Below are 13,556 nucleotides of genomic sequence, written 5' to 3'. Positions count from 1 at the left end.
TTATCTTATTTCAGCAATCTTATTGAATGATTCTTTTTTATCACTCAATAAAATGAGTCTTGCTTTCGTAGATATCTGTGTACTGAGAAGCTCCGTTGAATAAAGAAACAAATGTTTTCACAGCACTGCTTTTACGTTTATTGTCACTCCTGATTAAGATGCGTGAAAAGTCCTAAAATAAATGGATCCTTCATTGCAGCAGCATAACATGTCGCAGCAGTTCTGTGTTTAGATGATAGATTCCAGTTTTCATTGCCCAGGGGATAGTGGGGTTCCTACGGAGAAACGTGGCCATTAAAACACCATCTAACTGGCATTGTGTCCTCCATCTTTTATGATTATCTCTTTGTAATGGTTTAAAAAGCTGCAGAATATGCCACGGTTAAAAAGTTTGTATTTCCCCAAATTCTTGCTTTCACCTTCCACTTGTTTATTAGCGGTCTCCTATTCTTATCTAAGTTAAGTCGAAAATAACTTTAACATCCTCTTTCACACGTACATAACCTACATAACATTTTTGTTCCCCTCTACACCTTGTTTTAGCGATGTCTAACTTTACTCCAGACCCTAATGATGTATTGAAAACACAGCCTGCTGCTTCTACCTGTAAACTACTCTCCCTCTGAAGCCAAACCAGCATCAACACATATGAAAAATGTTTTTTTTATAAAACACAAGTCAGATAATTATGAAAAAGAAATACAAGCACAAGTTAAAACTTAATAGAAATTAATTTGTTTTGTTATCGTTTTTTTTTTCAGAAAAAAGAATAAAGCTGGTAAAATGTCATAATTTTGAATAGCTCAGAATGTTTTGTCAAGATGTGTCTTTCAATATAAAGGTTTAAAATTTACTCTGCTTTTTATAATTTCTTAATCACCTTTTAACAGATTCTAGTTTTTCTTTAAGAGGATTAAATGCCAAAAGCTAATTAATACAGATCTTTATTTTACTGCTATCCTCATTTTATGATTTATTAGAGTAAAGACATTTTTTTAAAGTGAGCCACAGTGTAAACCAGATCGAATCAGGACTAAATAATTGATGAAATAAAACTATGCTGCTGAAGAAAATATTGGACTTCATTGGTTTTTGGTGAGGTTCACCTGTGGGGGGGTTGAAAATGCAGGTAGTTTGCTGATGAATTATGGGATGTTTTAAAACCTCTGCTGATCCTTTCTTACACAGTTTGATCTTACAATTTCTAGATGCTTGTTGGTCTGACATTATCATTAACATTTGATTCATACCTGTAATTTTTTTTTTATATAGAAATATCCAAGTAATTGCATACAATCACTAACACTGTAGTATTCTCTTTTTACAAAAAGCAATAGTGAATTGTTCACAGCAATGAGTAATTTTGCAGCCTTGTAGAAATCATGTCGCAAAGATCCTTGCAAAAGAGCAGAACTCCCTTCCTCAGAAAGAAAACCACCTGCATAGGAGAGTCCTACCACCAAAAACCTAAGCTAGGTAGGATGTGCAGCAGGGCAAGTACTTGGCGGCCTATTCAGCCTTGGGGTGACGATATGCTGTGAATTGGCACTATAAAAATAAACTGAATTAAATTCACGATACAGTCAGATCTCTGACAGACCCAATACTTTTTGTAATTATTTTACAAAATACACAACCATTACAAAAAAGCTTACTGATTGAGAGGTTGTACTCCATATTATAGCTCTGTTGTTAGCTGTGTAACACGTTTTTTTGTTTTATTTTTTTAATCTAGTGCTGGATTGAGTCATAATCAGTTGACTCAAATGCAGTGGCAGCTGGCGGAGTTTTGTCCATGGGGGGGCTATAAACTCAAAATAGACATACACCAAAAACCAAACACGTATACTAAGTTACTGCACCAGTATATTTATATGAATGCCAACAAAAAGAAACATTATGAAAACACTTTGTAAAAACAAAACCTAATTTCATATAGAGGTTTACTTTTTGTACATTAATCTTGCCCTTCCAAGGCGTTATGAAGACAAATTTGTGTTTTGCATGGTCCAATATTGTGTAATGTGTGCATTGTGTAATGTACCAGTTTAATAATGGAGAAGCTATTAGACAGCGTTATATCTTTCAATATGTAAAAACTATTTTCTGAGAATGTGTTTATTTAAGAGCAACTATGCAAATTAACAAACATCTAGAAAAAGTACACTATATTATATTATTTTCCATGTGAATCCCAGATTGTTCATTCTTCTTTGCCTTTTTTAATAAGTGTTTTAAATCAGTCATGCCTGTCTTTATCTGTGCTGGGTCAGATCCTGACATTTGAAAAACGAGGCCGGAAAAGCAGAATACAGCGTTAGCCTCGCTGCATGCAGTTAGCCAAGCCTTGTAGCTAAACCAGATCCTGGAAAAAGAGAAAGAGTCTCCCTCTTTCTTTGGACTCCTGATTAATTTTGATGTTCGGCTGATAAGATAACGGTTTCACCTCCAGCTTCCCTTGGGAAGTTTGCTTCCCTCCCGCGACTTGGCCTGTCAATAACCCGCACAACTGTGACAACAGTTCCTGCCATCTCAGGGCAAACCAGAACTGCGCCCTTATTTCTCCTATACTTCTTTATTGCAAAGGAGCTACTGCACATGTATTTTTATGTCTTAATCAAGGTCATTGGGCTCTATAAAGGGCCCAAGTGCCCTCTATTTGCCAGCCACCACTACTCAACCTAAATATCATTTTCTACTAACATAACATAATGGATATTAAGTATAAGTTATGTAGTCTCACCTCTTTACACTTGTAGTTTTTGTATGAATTGTACGTTGAATAACTGCCTGTAACCATCAGTTTTATCCTTCTTTAACATCCATCCATTTTCCATCATGCTTAAAATACCATTAACATACACACTCACACCTAAGCAGAATTTAGAGAAGCCAATTACCCTAACAGTCATGTTTTTGGACTGTGGGAGGAAGCCAGGGTACCCGGAGAGAACCCACGCATGCTCAGTGAGAACATGCAAACTCCATGCAGTAAGACCCCAGGCTGGGAATCGAACCCGGAAACCTTCTTGCTGCAAGGCAGCAGTGCTACCAACTGCGTCACAGAGCAGCACCCTTCTATAACATTCTTTATCATTATTGCTTAACATTAGGTAGGAGCAGGGAGCATAATGTGATATTTAAGATTACTTGTTTATTTTCCTGTAGTCTCTCATGGTTTACTATTTTCTATGGCAAAGCAAGCATGAGCAGCTAACTTCCCTCTAACTATTTAAGCTCCGTGCTCTATACTAGGAGCAAAGTGTTATCTTAGCAGTCTAATACTAAAGTTGAGAAAAGAAAATGGGTTTTACATCAGGCTTCTTCTTTCTCCTTTCCAAGATTGCCTCTTGTTTTTTCCTCGAACATCATTCCTTTTACATTTTCCTGCCTCACCAATGACTAGGGGTGTAGATAATATAATAATTTGTATCGATGCTTCGATACAACAGACGACGATCCGATGCATCGACACTAAGGGTGTAAATCACATCCGTCATGGCAATTTGATTCAGCATCGATTTCCTGACCCAACGATTCGATTATTTTCAATACTCAAGAATACACCACGATTCGATTAATTGGTTTATTTTTTTTTTAACCTTACAGGCTAGACAATGTTTCAAATTTGAAATAAATCAATGAAACCTGTAATATCGTTATGCATTTTTTTTTGAGAAACAACAGCAAATAACAGAAGTAGAAAAGTTGTACTCCACCTATTCCTATTAAAACCTCGTTCACTGAAAAATAATAATTCCCCAGCGTTATAGATTCTGAATGGCCTTGCATCAGAAAATACTGCACAAAATCAGTGCAATCAGTGGAACGCTGGGACCCTTTTTCCACCTGGATCTCCGCTCTTTTTGGCCCTCATGTCCCTCCGTCGTATGACTAAACTCGCCCCACTTCCTCACCACCTCGGCCGTATCTAGACCCACAGTGTGTAGCACAGACCACGCTTCAATATTGAGCATAAATCAAAAATGTCTGCGTCAAGCTTACTGCAACACACTGCTGTAAGAGTAAAACCAGGAAGCGAGGTAGGAGGGCAAAATAGGTTTAGCGCCACCGCAGCACAGGAGGGAGAATTATGTTCAAGAGTATCGATTCATGTTTTTTATTTTTTCCTCCGGTCTATTTTTATCCACTTGCTCCTGGACGTAATTCTGACTGCCGTGCTGCGTTGGTGCTAAACCTATTTCGCCCTCCTACCTCCCTTCCTTTAGCCACTACCCTCTTTCCGCATGCACACACACAGCCGCGTAAACAGTAGGCAAGACAGACATGGCGGAGGAAAAAGAAGATGATGTATTCTTGAGTATCGAAAAATAATCCAATCGTTGGGTCAGGAAATCGATACTGAATCAAATTGCCATGATGGATGTGATTTACACCCCTACCCATGACCAGTAGTTGAGAAGGCGGAAAAATAGTAGAATAAAGGGCTTAGCTCCATGATATAAAGAGGTCATAAAGCGATACGTTCTTCCTGGTCGCATGACCTGGCCCATGACCTTTCCGTTATCTCTCAACTTACATGGTCGGTATTTCAAGAGGGGAGCCCCGCTTCTAGCACTGATAGTGTCAAGTATATTGGCCTGAGGAATCATTTAAAATAACTGATGTGTCAAATCATTAGGTCTCAAAGTCCACGTGTGCTTTTAAGGCAGCTACTTTTCCAGCATTCTGGTCCTGATCCCAGTTTGGGTTAATTGCTATATCGCCCTCCATGGCCAAACCAAAATACCTCAGTGATGTCTACTTGATAATCAGTAGTTATCTTTTCTCACTTAATGAAACATTTAAAACAGAAGATCATAAACAAACTGTAGAAAATTTTATAATCGGCTGTCAAAGTAGATATGAAATCCTCAGTGAGTCTAAAGTGGCACATGGTCAGCACACAACATCCTGTGCCAGACAGATTCATTTTTACCTGAAAGTTTCTGTATTTAACAACCACAGCTGCTGACATTAAATGGTGAATCTTAGATCATTACTTTTTTTCCCCCTTTCCTTCGAGTAATGTTCACTCAAACCTCACTTGTTTACAGATACGATCCTCAGACGGATGTTTGGACCACGGTGGCCCCCATGAGCATCAGCAGGGATGCCGTTGGTGTTTGTCTCCTCGGGGACCGTCTTTATGCTGTGGGCGGCTATGACGGACAGGTGTACCTAAATACTGTTGAAGCCTACGACCCTCAGACCAATGAGTGGACCCAGGTACTGCACACAGACAGCAACCGTTTTAGATGGAAGAAGGAATATCTGCAGATTTTTCTAGAAATGTATGTAACAGAAGGACAGACAAATACCATCCATGCCTCATGCAATGTGGGAAAGCAAGCAGAGGATTTGTCTTTCCTCTAGATTCAGTCATATCTCAAAAGACTGGTATATGGGGAAGGTTTTTTAAATGTTTCTGTATTTTATTAGAGGGCAGCTGCCATGTTAAGACTGGCAAGCTGGCAAGGATCAATTTACCTTTTATAAATGGTTAAGATGCAGTTTATTAATGATTCAAATATTAATAAACAACCTTAGTCATCTATTCATGCTCTGTTTACCATATATAAATTATAGTTATTGTAAAGTGTACCCAATATTTGCCATTAAACCATAGTAAGCTTCAAATTTCAATGAAAAGCAATAATTGTTGCAAGAAAACGTATTAGAATCCTGTTTAAAGCAGGTTTAGGTTACAAAACATCTCAACTATCACAGAGAGCTCTGTGTGACGCATTTTGTTCAAATGGAGAGATTGCACAATGGCAGGTAAGGATGTCGTTTATCAGAGAAACAAGCAAGGGGACCTTGATACTCTGGACAATCTAGAAACTGTAGGGAAGAAGAAAGTCATTGTTAAAAGAATAATATTAAAAACTCTTGTTTTTAAGACTTACAAGAGCAACAAACAACCATGTAGTAGAAGCCGCTCAATCAGATAAGATCAAAGTTGAAGCTCTTGTTTTATATCCCAATTGCTTTATGTGGCAGAAAATTAAGATGGCTGACAGATCACAGATGCTTGAGCTATTTTTAAAATGAGGAGCAAAACTTCTTTTCATTTCACCTTATAATTAGACAGTAGTTATTTGGATAAAAAAAACCCAGTAACAAACACTGAGATTTGTGGTTAAAACATAAAAAAAAACGTTGAAAGGAAATCTATTTTAAGCCCCAAACTTGTTTTTATTTTTCCATCCAGTAAATCATCATCACCATCAGTAAAGATTTATAAAAACACAGTTGACCTTCATCAGTCTTCTCTACAATGCATTTTGGCATGTTTTATTCTCACATAAAAGTGGGTTCTCCCTAAGCTAACCTTGTGATTGGTTCTGCAGCAGAAGGAGGCAGAGGGGAGGGCCTGCCATTAAAAAGTGGAATGATCTCATTCAGCAGCTCTAAGGAGTCTATATTACACTCCCATTTATACCCCATATCCTGCAAATCCTCTAAGGACTCCCAGCAGAAAGTTTCAGGAAACCTGACATTTTCAAGACACGTACCACGCTGAGAACATGAGAGGTGTGGGTGGGCGGACACAAAACAGAAGCGTTTAAGCTCACAGTGAGAATGGGGGATAATGTGAGATTTGAGTGAACATGTTGAGAACAGTGTTGTCAGAAACGGAGATGACGAGCAAACCGTCTATTAGCATCACTTCTGATCATTTCAGCACAAATCTGTCAATCGGAGTCGCTGCAGGTAGCACAGACAGTGGGTTTATGTTTAAGTGGATGAATAAGCACAGTGTGGGATAGGTGGATATACGGAATAAAACAGAAGACAGAGCTGGAGACACTGAGGGTTCTTGGGTTGTACTTAGATGTCATTGTGAGTTGGCTCGAACTGTGAGCTCTAACACAAACATGTGGCAAGACTGCTGGAAGTTGGGGCAGTTGACTTATCTTTCCAGCGTTTTATGGTTAATATTAATCAAATCTCAGATTTCTCTTACATTTATTGTCTGAAATGTAAACAGATGGATGTTCTTTCAATATGTGATAAATATGCTGCCTTCACTGCAAAAATATACACTATATTGCCAAAAGTATTTGCTCACCCATCCAAATTATTGGAATCAGGTGTTCCAATCACTTCCATGGCCACAGGTGTATAAATTCAAGCACCTAGGCATGCAGACTGTTTTTACAAACATTTGTGAAAGAATGGGTCGCTCTCAGGAGCTCAGTGAATTCCAGCGTGGAACTGTGATAGGATGCCACCTGTGCAACAAATCCAGTCGTGAAATTTCCTCGCTCCTAAATATTCCACAGTCAACTGTCAGCTGTATTATAAGAAAATGGAAGTGTTTGGGAACGACAGCAACTCAGCCACGAAGTGGTAGGCCACGTAAACTGACGGAGCAGGGTCAGCGGATGCTGATGCGCATAGTGCGAAGAGGTCGCCAACTTTCTGCAGAGTCAATCACTACAGACCTCCAAACTTCATGTGGCCTTCAGATTAGCTCAAGAACAGTGCGCAGAGAGCTTCATGGAATGGGTTTCCATGGTCGAGCAGCTGCATCCAAGCCATACATCACCAAGTGCAATGCAAAGCGTCGGATGCGGTGGTGTAAAGCACGCCGCCACTGGACTCTAGAGCAGTGGAGACGCGTTCTCTGGAGTGACGAATCGCGCTTCTCCATCTGGCAATCTGATGGACGGGTCTGGGTTTGGCGGTTGCCAGGAGAACGGTACTTGTCTGACTGCATTGTGCCAAGTGTAAAGTTTGGTGGAGGGGGGATTATGGTGTGGGGTTGTTTTTCAGGAGCTGGGCTTGGCCCCTTAGTTCCAGTGAAAGGAACTCTGAATGCTTCAGCATACCAAGACATTTTGGACAATTCCATGCTCCCAACTTTGTGGGAACAGTTTGGAGCTGGCCCCTTCCTCTTCCAACATGACTGTGCACCAGTGCACAAAGCAAGGTCCATAAAGACATGGATGACAGAGTCTGGTGTGGATGAACTTGACTGGCCTGCACAGAGTCCTGACCTCAACCCGATAGAACACCTTTGGGATGAATTAGAGCGGAGACTGAGAGCCAGGCCTTCTCGTCCAACATCAGTGTGCGACCTCACAAATGCGCTTCTGGAAGAATGGTCAAAAATTCCCATAAACACACTCCTAAACCTTGTGGACAGCCTTCCCAGAAGAGTTGAAGCTGTTCTAGCTGCAAAGGGTGGACCGACGTCATATTGAACCCTATGGATTAGGAACGGGATGTCACTTAAGCTCATATGTGAGTCAAGGCAGGTGAGCAAATACTTTTGGCAATATAGTGTATCTAAAAGTGAATACACATTCCAAGAAATAGGTTTATGTTGCCCTTCATTTGAAGGGAAATTATCTGGCAATTTTTTAAGCATTTTGGCCCCTAAAATAAGGTACTTAAATATTCTGCACTGAGCATGTGAGAGGAACGAATCACCAAAGGAAGCCAAAACAAAAACACATTTAAAACAAGTGCTTCTATATATCTATCTATATATCGTCCTGTTTAATTAGTAGATATTCAAATGTAAATATTTGACTCAAATAATTGTAAGATTTCTTTATGTACAAATAATTGGTTATAATGAAATGTGGCTGTTTAATTTGTTTCGGGTTTTTTGTCTTTAAATGACATCCAAATTTGGTCATCAGTTTGTAATTATCATTATCTAGCTCATGAGGAAATAAACAATGAGTATAATGGTCAATTTTAATATGCTTTATATTTTAATCCTTTTAAAATTGTTTAAAATCACATTTCTTTTCCCTGGCTTTTAATCATGTCTAAGTGGACATTTGGCAAAATTTTATTTTAAATTTTATTTTATTCTAAAATGTATTTTAATTGAAACATTTATCTTATTCTATTTTTATGTGTTTATGTATTTTAGCCTTTAGCTTTTATCTTATGTTCCTTAACTGTGATTCCTGTACAGCACTTTGGTCAACCCCGGTTGTTTTAAATGTGCTTTATAAATAAAGTTTGAGTTGAGTTGTTTTTTCCATCTTTTTAATGCCTGTCTTTGTTGATGTTTTCCTCCAGGTTGCCCCTCTGTGCCTGGGCAGGGCAGGGGCCTGTGTGGTGGCCGTCAGACTGTGACATCTAGGACGACTGTCTGCCTATGACCTGAGATTGAACCGTACCTGCTGCTGAGGAGACATCGAGTGAAGCAGCTGTCTTCATTAAGGAAAGAAAGGATGGTTTCTGGGCCCTCTCTAGGGGTCCGTTTTACAAAGCAGCATAACAGAAAATTCTAAGTTTTCTAAAATAAGGGAAACTCTGGGTTTTCCGTTTCACAAAGAGTTTAGTCAACCTCTGTTTCCTCTATCTCCGCTCTCCTTACAGCCAATCACGTTGTTTTATTTCCTGATTTAGTCAGGAGATTTTTGGTCATAGGTTTGTGCATAAAAATATAAATAAATAATTCCCTAGGTCAGTTACACAGGTTAGCTTTATAAAACAAACATTGCACGTCCGTTTGACAAGGATCTTATTAAAGACTGATCTGCATTTTTTTCCAGAGAACTAAATACTTATAGAGGATTCTACAACTCAGTTGGCAGGATATGAAATTTATGTTATGGTTTGTTTAATATGAGCGACATGTAGATTATCTTATTTTTATTTATTTATTTTTACAGTACACAAACAATTATTCAAATTGTTTTCAGATTATGCATAAAAAAATGTATTAATCTCACTGGGGGAAAAGGAATTACCTTAGGATTCATTTTGTGTTAGGTTGCCTTAACAACCTAATGAGTCCACTGGAACAATCTGATGCCATTCTGTGGGACTGAAAACCGCTATTAACAACCATTTATTGGTATGATAACATCCAAAGCGGCCAAAACAGCGACTTAGTATTTACTGTGTAAAAGAAGACAGAATCAAACCATGTAGAACCATTGAGACGATGAACAGGCTCTATCTATTAGAACGTTTTTTATCCTTAATCTTCACCTTCTGCCAGATGATTTCACCTAAATAGACACATTGATCTGCTGCTATTCAAGAAATAAACCCTAAATGTTATCGTGATCACAATACGCTATTGCAAGCAGTTTTGATATGTATTCATTTTACTGAACATCAATTCCTGAAATTTAGAAAAAGAAAAAAAAAACATTTCCTCGTCAAAAGGACCATTTTAAACAAAATGACTTTTCTTCATATCTAGAACAAACATTCTGGATGTTTAGATATCAATTTCAGATCTATATTCCTATTGTTACGGGTCAGTATTTGTATCATTTTGAGTTTGAAGAAATGTATTTTAAATATTATAAATACATATTCAATCAAGCTGGTATATTGGAGCAGCTAAATCCCTACGACGATCTTTCCTTCGTCAAATGACGAAAAACGAACTATGTCCATCGTTTTACTAATTGCGTTTCCATAAATATATAAATCTGACATAATCTAAACCAAACACAGTAGAAAACTGTTGCCTCCTGATTAAAAACACCTGAACAGAATCATGGTTAACCTAACATAACCCCATCAAACAATCAGACCTCAAAATGAAATACGACCCCTGGTGGCGATAAACACAGGAAAGGAAAAATGACTCCTACAGTTTATGAAACTTAATTTTTACTGGTATAATTTTTTTTTTTTTTGCTTTCTGAAATTCCATTTCTGCCTCAAAAATGTAATTTAAAAATATATTATTACAGTTTAGTCTAGGAGTTTTGATTTTGTTCAGGAAGTACTTATTTTAGTGGTCTCCAACTGGAATAACAGAGAGCAAAGCACTCTCGCTTTGTATAAATGTAAAAACAGCCTGCTATAGCCCACTTCATACAAACCTACGCATTAATTTGAGCAACAACCTTCACAATCCTCCTCTCCTGTGTAGCAGTAGCGCTGTTTCTCTTTCTTCTAAACACATTCTCCATTTTTTATTTCTTCATTAAAATCTCTAGTTCCAGTCGGATGGAATAGGCACATCTGGTTGCCTGTCGTCGTGGTGACTCGTCAATTCAGGGATCCACTGATAATGGCTTTTCATACTTGTTACATATGTGCTCAACTCTAAGTGTCTCTACTTGGAGTTTATTGAGCTAATTCGTAGCAGCCGTTGTAAAACTGAAAACTCAGAGTTCCCGCCTTTAGGCTAAATCAATTTAGAGTTGACAGTTTGAATCTGAGTTTGTTAAACCTGCTTTGTAAAACGGACCCCAGGTTTCACTCAGACAGAATCACTTCAGTGCTGTCAGCCTCTAGAGATAGGTCTGGTTAGAGTCAAATATTCATATCCTGATCATTTTTTCTTAGTGATCCAGTGTCTTATGGGTTCATTTCCCTCCCCACACTCTCACTTGTGTAGTATGAAGAGACAAACCTGCTAACTACGTTCGTTTCTGCTTACAAATAGGTGAGACAGAGGGAGAGAGACAACTCCCAGCTATCCCTACAAAATCCTAATGTATGCCTTGATGCTATTTTCAATAAGCAACGTGTTCTTTTTATGCTGCGGTTGGCAAATACACTGTTGCTCCGGTTTGCCTGCTGACAGATAGAAGCGAGAGTTTCTGACATAATCAGCACAACCTCATAAGCAGATATTGAACCGCTTCACTGTTTTCATTTAAAATCTGTTTCTTTTTATCTGACGCTTCGGTGTCTGACATATTGCATCAGTTTTGATTTTTATTACCCAGTCCCTACCATTTATCTCTTTCACCTGCTTTGGGGGGGTTTTATCCTATATATCGGTGTTAATGGGTTAATCTCTGAGTTGTGGTAATAGCACAGTGGCCCTGCATCGATTCCTGCAAGGTAAATTAGTGTTCACCTTACCTCACAGGAAAAGCCTGTCTATTTAAAGGCTTGGCTTTAAAACAAGGTCTGTTCAGCTGTTCAGTTTTTAAGCCGAGATATTTTTTCATTTTGTCATTTTTGGTCTGTGTGTGTCTGCTGGTGTTGCATCTGCAGTTTGCAGGGAGTGTATTATTTTATCTTAAATGAGAATCTCCTCCGTTTTCCTCCCCTTTCACTCCACATCCTCAATTCCCTGCAGTTTGCTGCTGCACAGACACACACGGCTGCTTTCACCATCTTGTTTTGTAGCAGACCCAGATACCCTGGCAGAGGCTAACAGCAAAACCTTGTAATGAGGCCGGAAATCTAATGATGCAGACTTGTTTTTGTTTCGTGTCATGTTCAAAGAATTATTAGCTGCAGTGCAGCTCCAGACGAAGCATCACACATCACAAAAGGCTCGCCGAGACTACTTCATGGCATGCTTGTTGTTGGGTTTTTGTTTTGTTTCATGTCTGATAAAAAGGCGGGGGTTCGACAGTGAGAGTAGGAGCAGACATCCTGTCTGAACTCACAGATTTGGAACTAATGTACCATAGAAAATACGCTTCACATTCACACATCTCAGTGCGAACAAACACAAGCTTGCAGCTGCTAGCAGAGCGACCCCCAACCCCGGTGGAGACTGGAAGGCCACCCAGATTCACCAACATGACACCTAAAAAAGGCTCCAATGAAGTTGGACCCATTGTTGCATCATTCTGCGCTTCTCTCCCTCCTTCAAACCTGCCTGCTGCTTATTCGGAGAAACTCTCTTTACCTCCTGGCAGAAGAAGCGTGTTCACTAAAGCAGAGGTTTTAGACACAAAAACACTTACATTCCAAATCTAATTGTGAATATGAATGTAAACTGTGTAAATAAATGACTGTGTCCATTGTATTATTGCATTATGTTGCCTTGCAAAAGTATTTCTAACCCTTAAGCTTTATTTAGTCAAGGAATTTCCTGGAGGTTTTTTATGCGAAATACTGCTGTGGAGTAATGGGGATAAATGTTGTCAATACTTTGTAGAAGCAGGGGATGGTGTTCAGGTTGATATGTTAAATAGTGTTTTAAAGGCAGGTAAAGATGTTTGTCTAAGTCTAACCAGAGCACCTTCTCCCACCCTGTTTGCAGTTTTCCTTCCTTGCCTCATAGGGCCGGATCTATCAAAGGTTTGCGTGTATTAAAACGTGAGCTATTTCACTGCGCACGCTAAAAAATGTACAAACTGATCTATCAACAGCGTGCTAAAAGCATTTGGTCTTTAAAACGTGCTAAATAGCGCCTCTGATCCATTTAGTACTTTTTTTGCAATGAATATGCAATATGAGGCGTTTACACGCTAAAGTGCGTCTTGTGGGAGGAGAACATGTAAATATATTAATTTAGCACTCGCAAAGTGATTTATCAAACTTGAACGCAATTTTGCTAACGGTATCTGACTCTATATTTTACACGTTTCAAAAGAAGGTGCAAATGGTCTGTATGCGTAATTGCGCACACATGGCAGCGGTTATTGTCGCAAGAAGGAGACATGGAAATAAAGCAAGGAGACGCAGACAACGCATTTTTTCACTCCGTGTAAATATTTTTGCAATGAACGAGGAAACGATCATCAAAACTTATCGTCTATCCAGCATTTCCATTCTGGAGCTGTTGGGGGAACTCCGAATGGATTTGGAGCCAGGCACAAGGAGGACCCACGCAATACCAGATATCACAAAACTCCTTGCAACAT

The 13,556-nt window shown here is 38.9% G+C and overlaps 1 protein-coding gene across 2 annotated transcripts in view; it reads left to right on the top strand.

The window, feature by feature from the left end:
- The window catches only part of klhl5 (kelch-like family member 5), a 51,385-nt gene extending 40,535 nt beyond the window's left edge, over positions 1 to 10,850 (top strand). For both annotated transcript variants that reach the window (XM_038272833.1, XM_038272832.1), the window contains exons 12-13: positions 5,058 to 5,229; positions 9,049 to 10,850. In XM_038272833.1, coding sequence (XP_038128761.1) covers positions 5,058 to 5,229; positions 9,049 to 9,105 — 229 coding nt within the window. In that variant the 3' untranslated portion in view covers positions 9,106 to 10,850. The remainder of the gene's footprint in view (positions 1 to 5,057; positions 5,230 to 9,048) is intronic.
- The last annotated feature ends 2,706 nt before the right edge of the window (positions 10,851 to 13,556 follow it).

Source organism: Cyprinodon tularosa, unplaced genomic scaffold (genome assembly GCF_016077235.1).
Source record: "Cyprinodon tularosa strain WSP-4 unplaced genomic scaffold, ASM1607723v1 ctg841, whole genome shotgun sequence".
Classification (NCBI taxonomy): Eukaryota; Metazoa; Chordata; class Actinopteri; order Cyprinodontiformes; family Cyprinodontidae; genus Cyprinodon; species Cyprinodon tularosa.
Note: the sequence above shows the minus strand (reverse complement) of the source record. Positions and strands in the feature narration are given on the sequence as shown.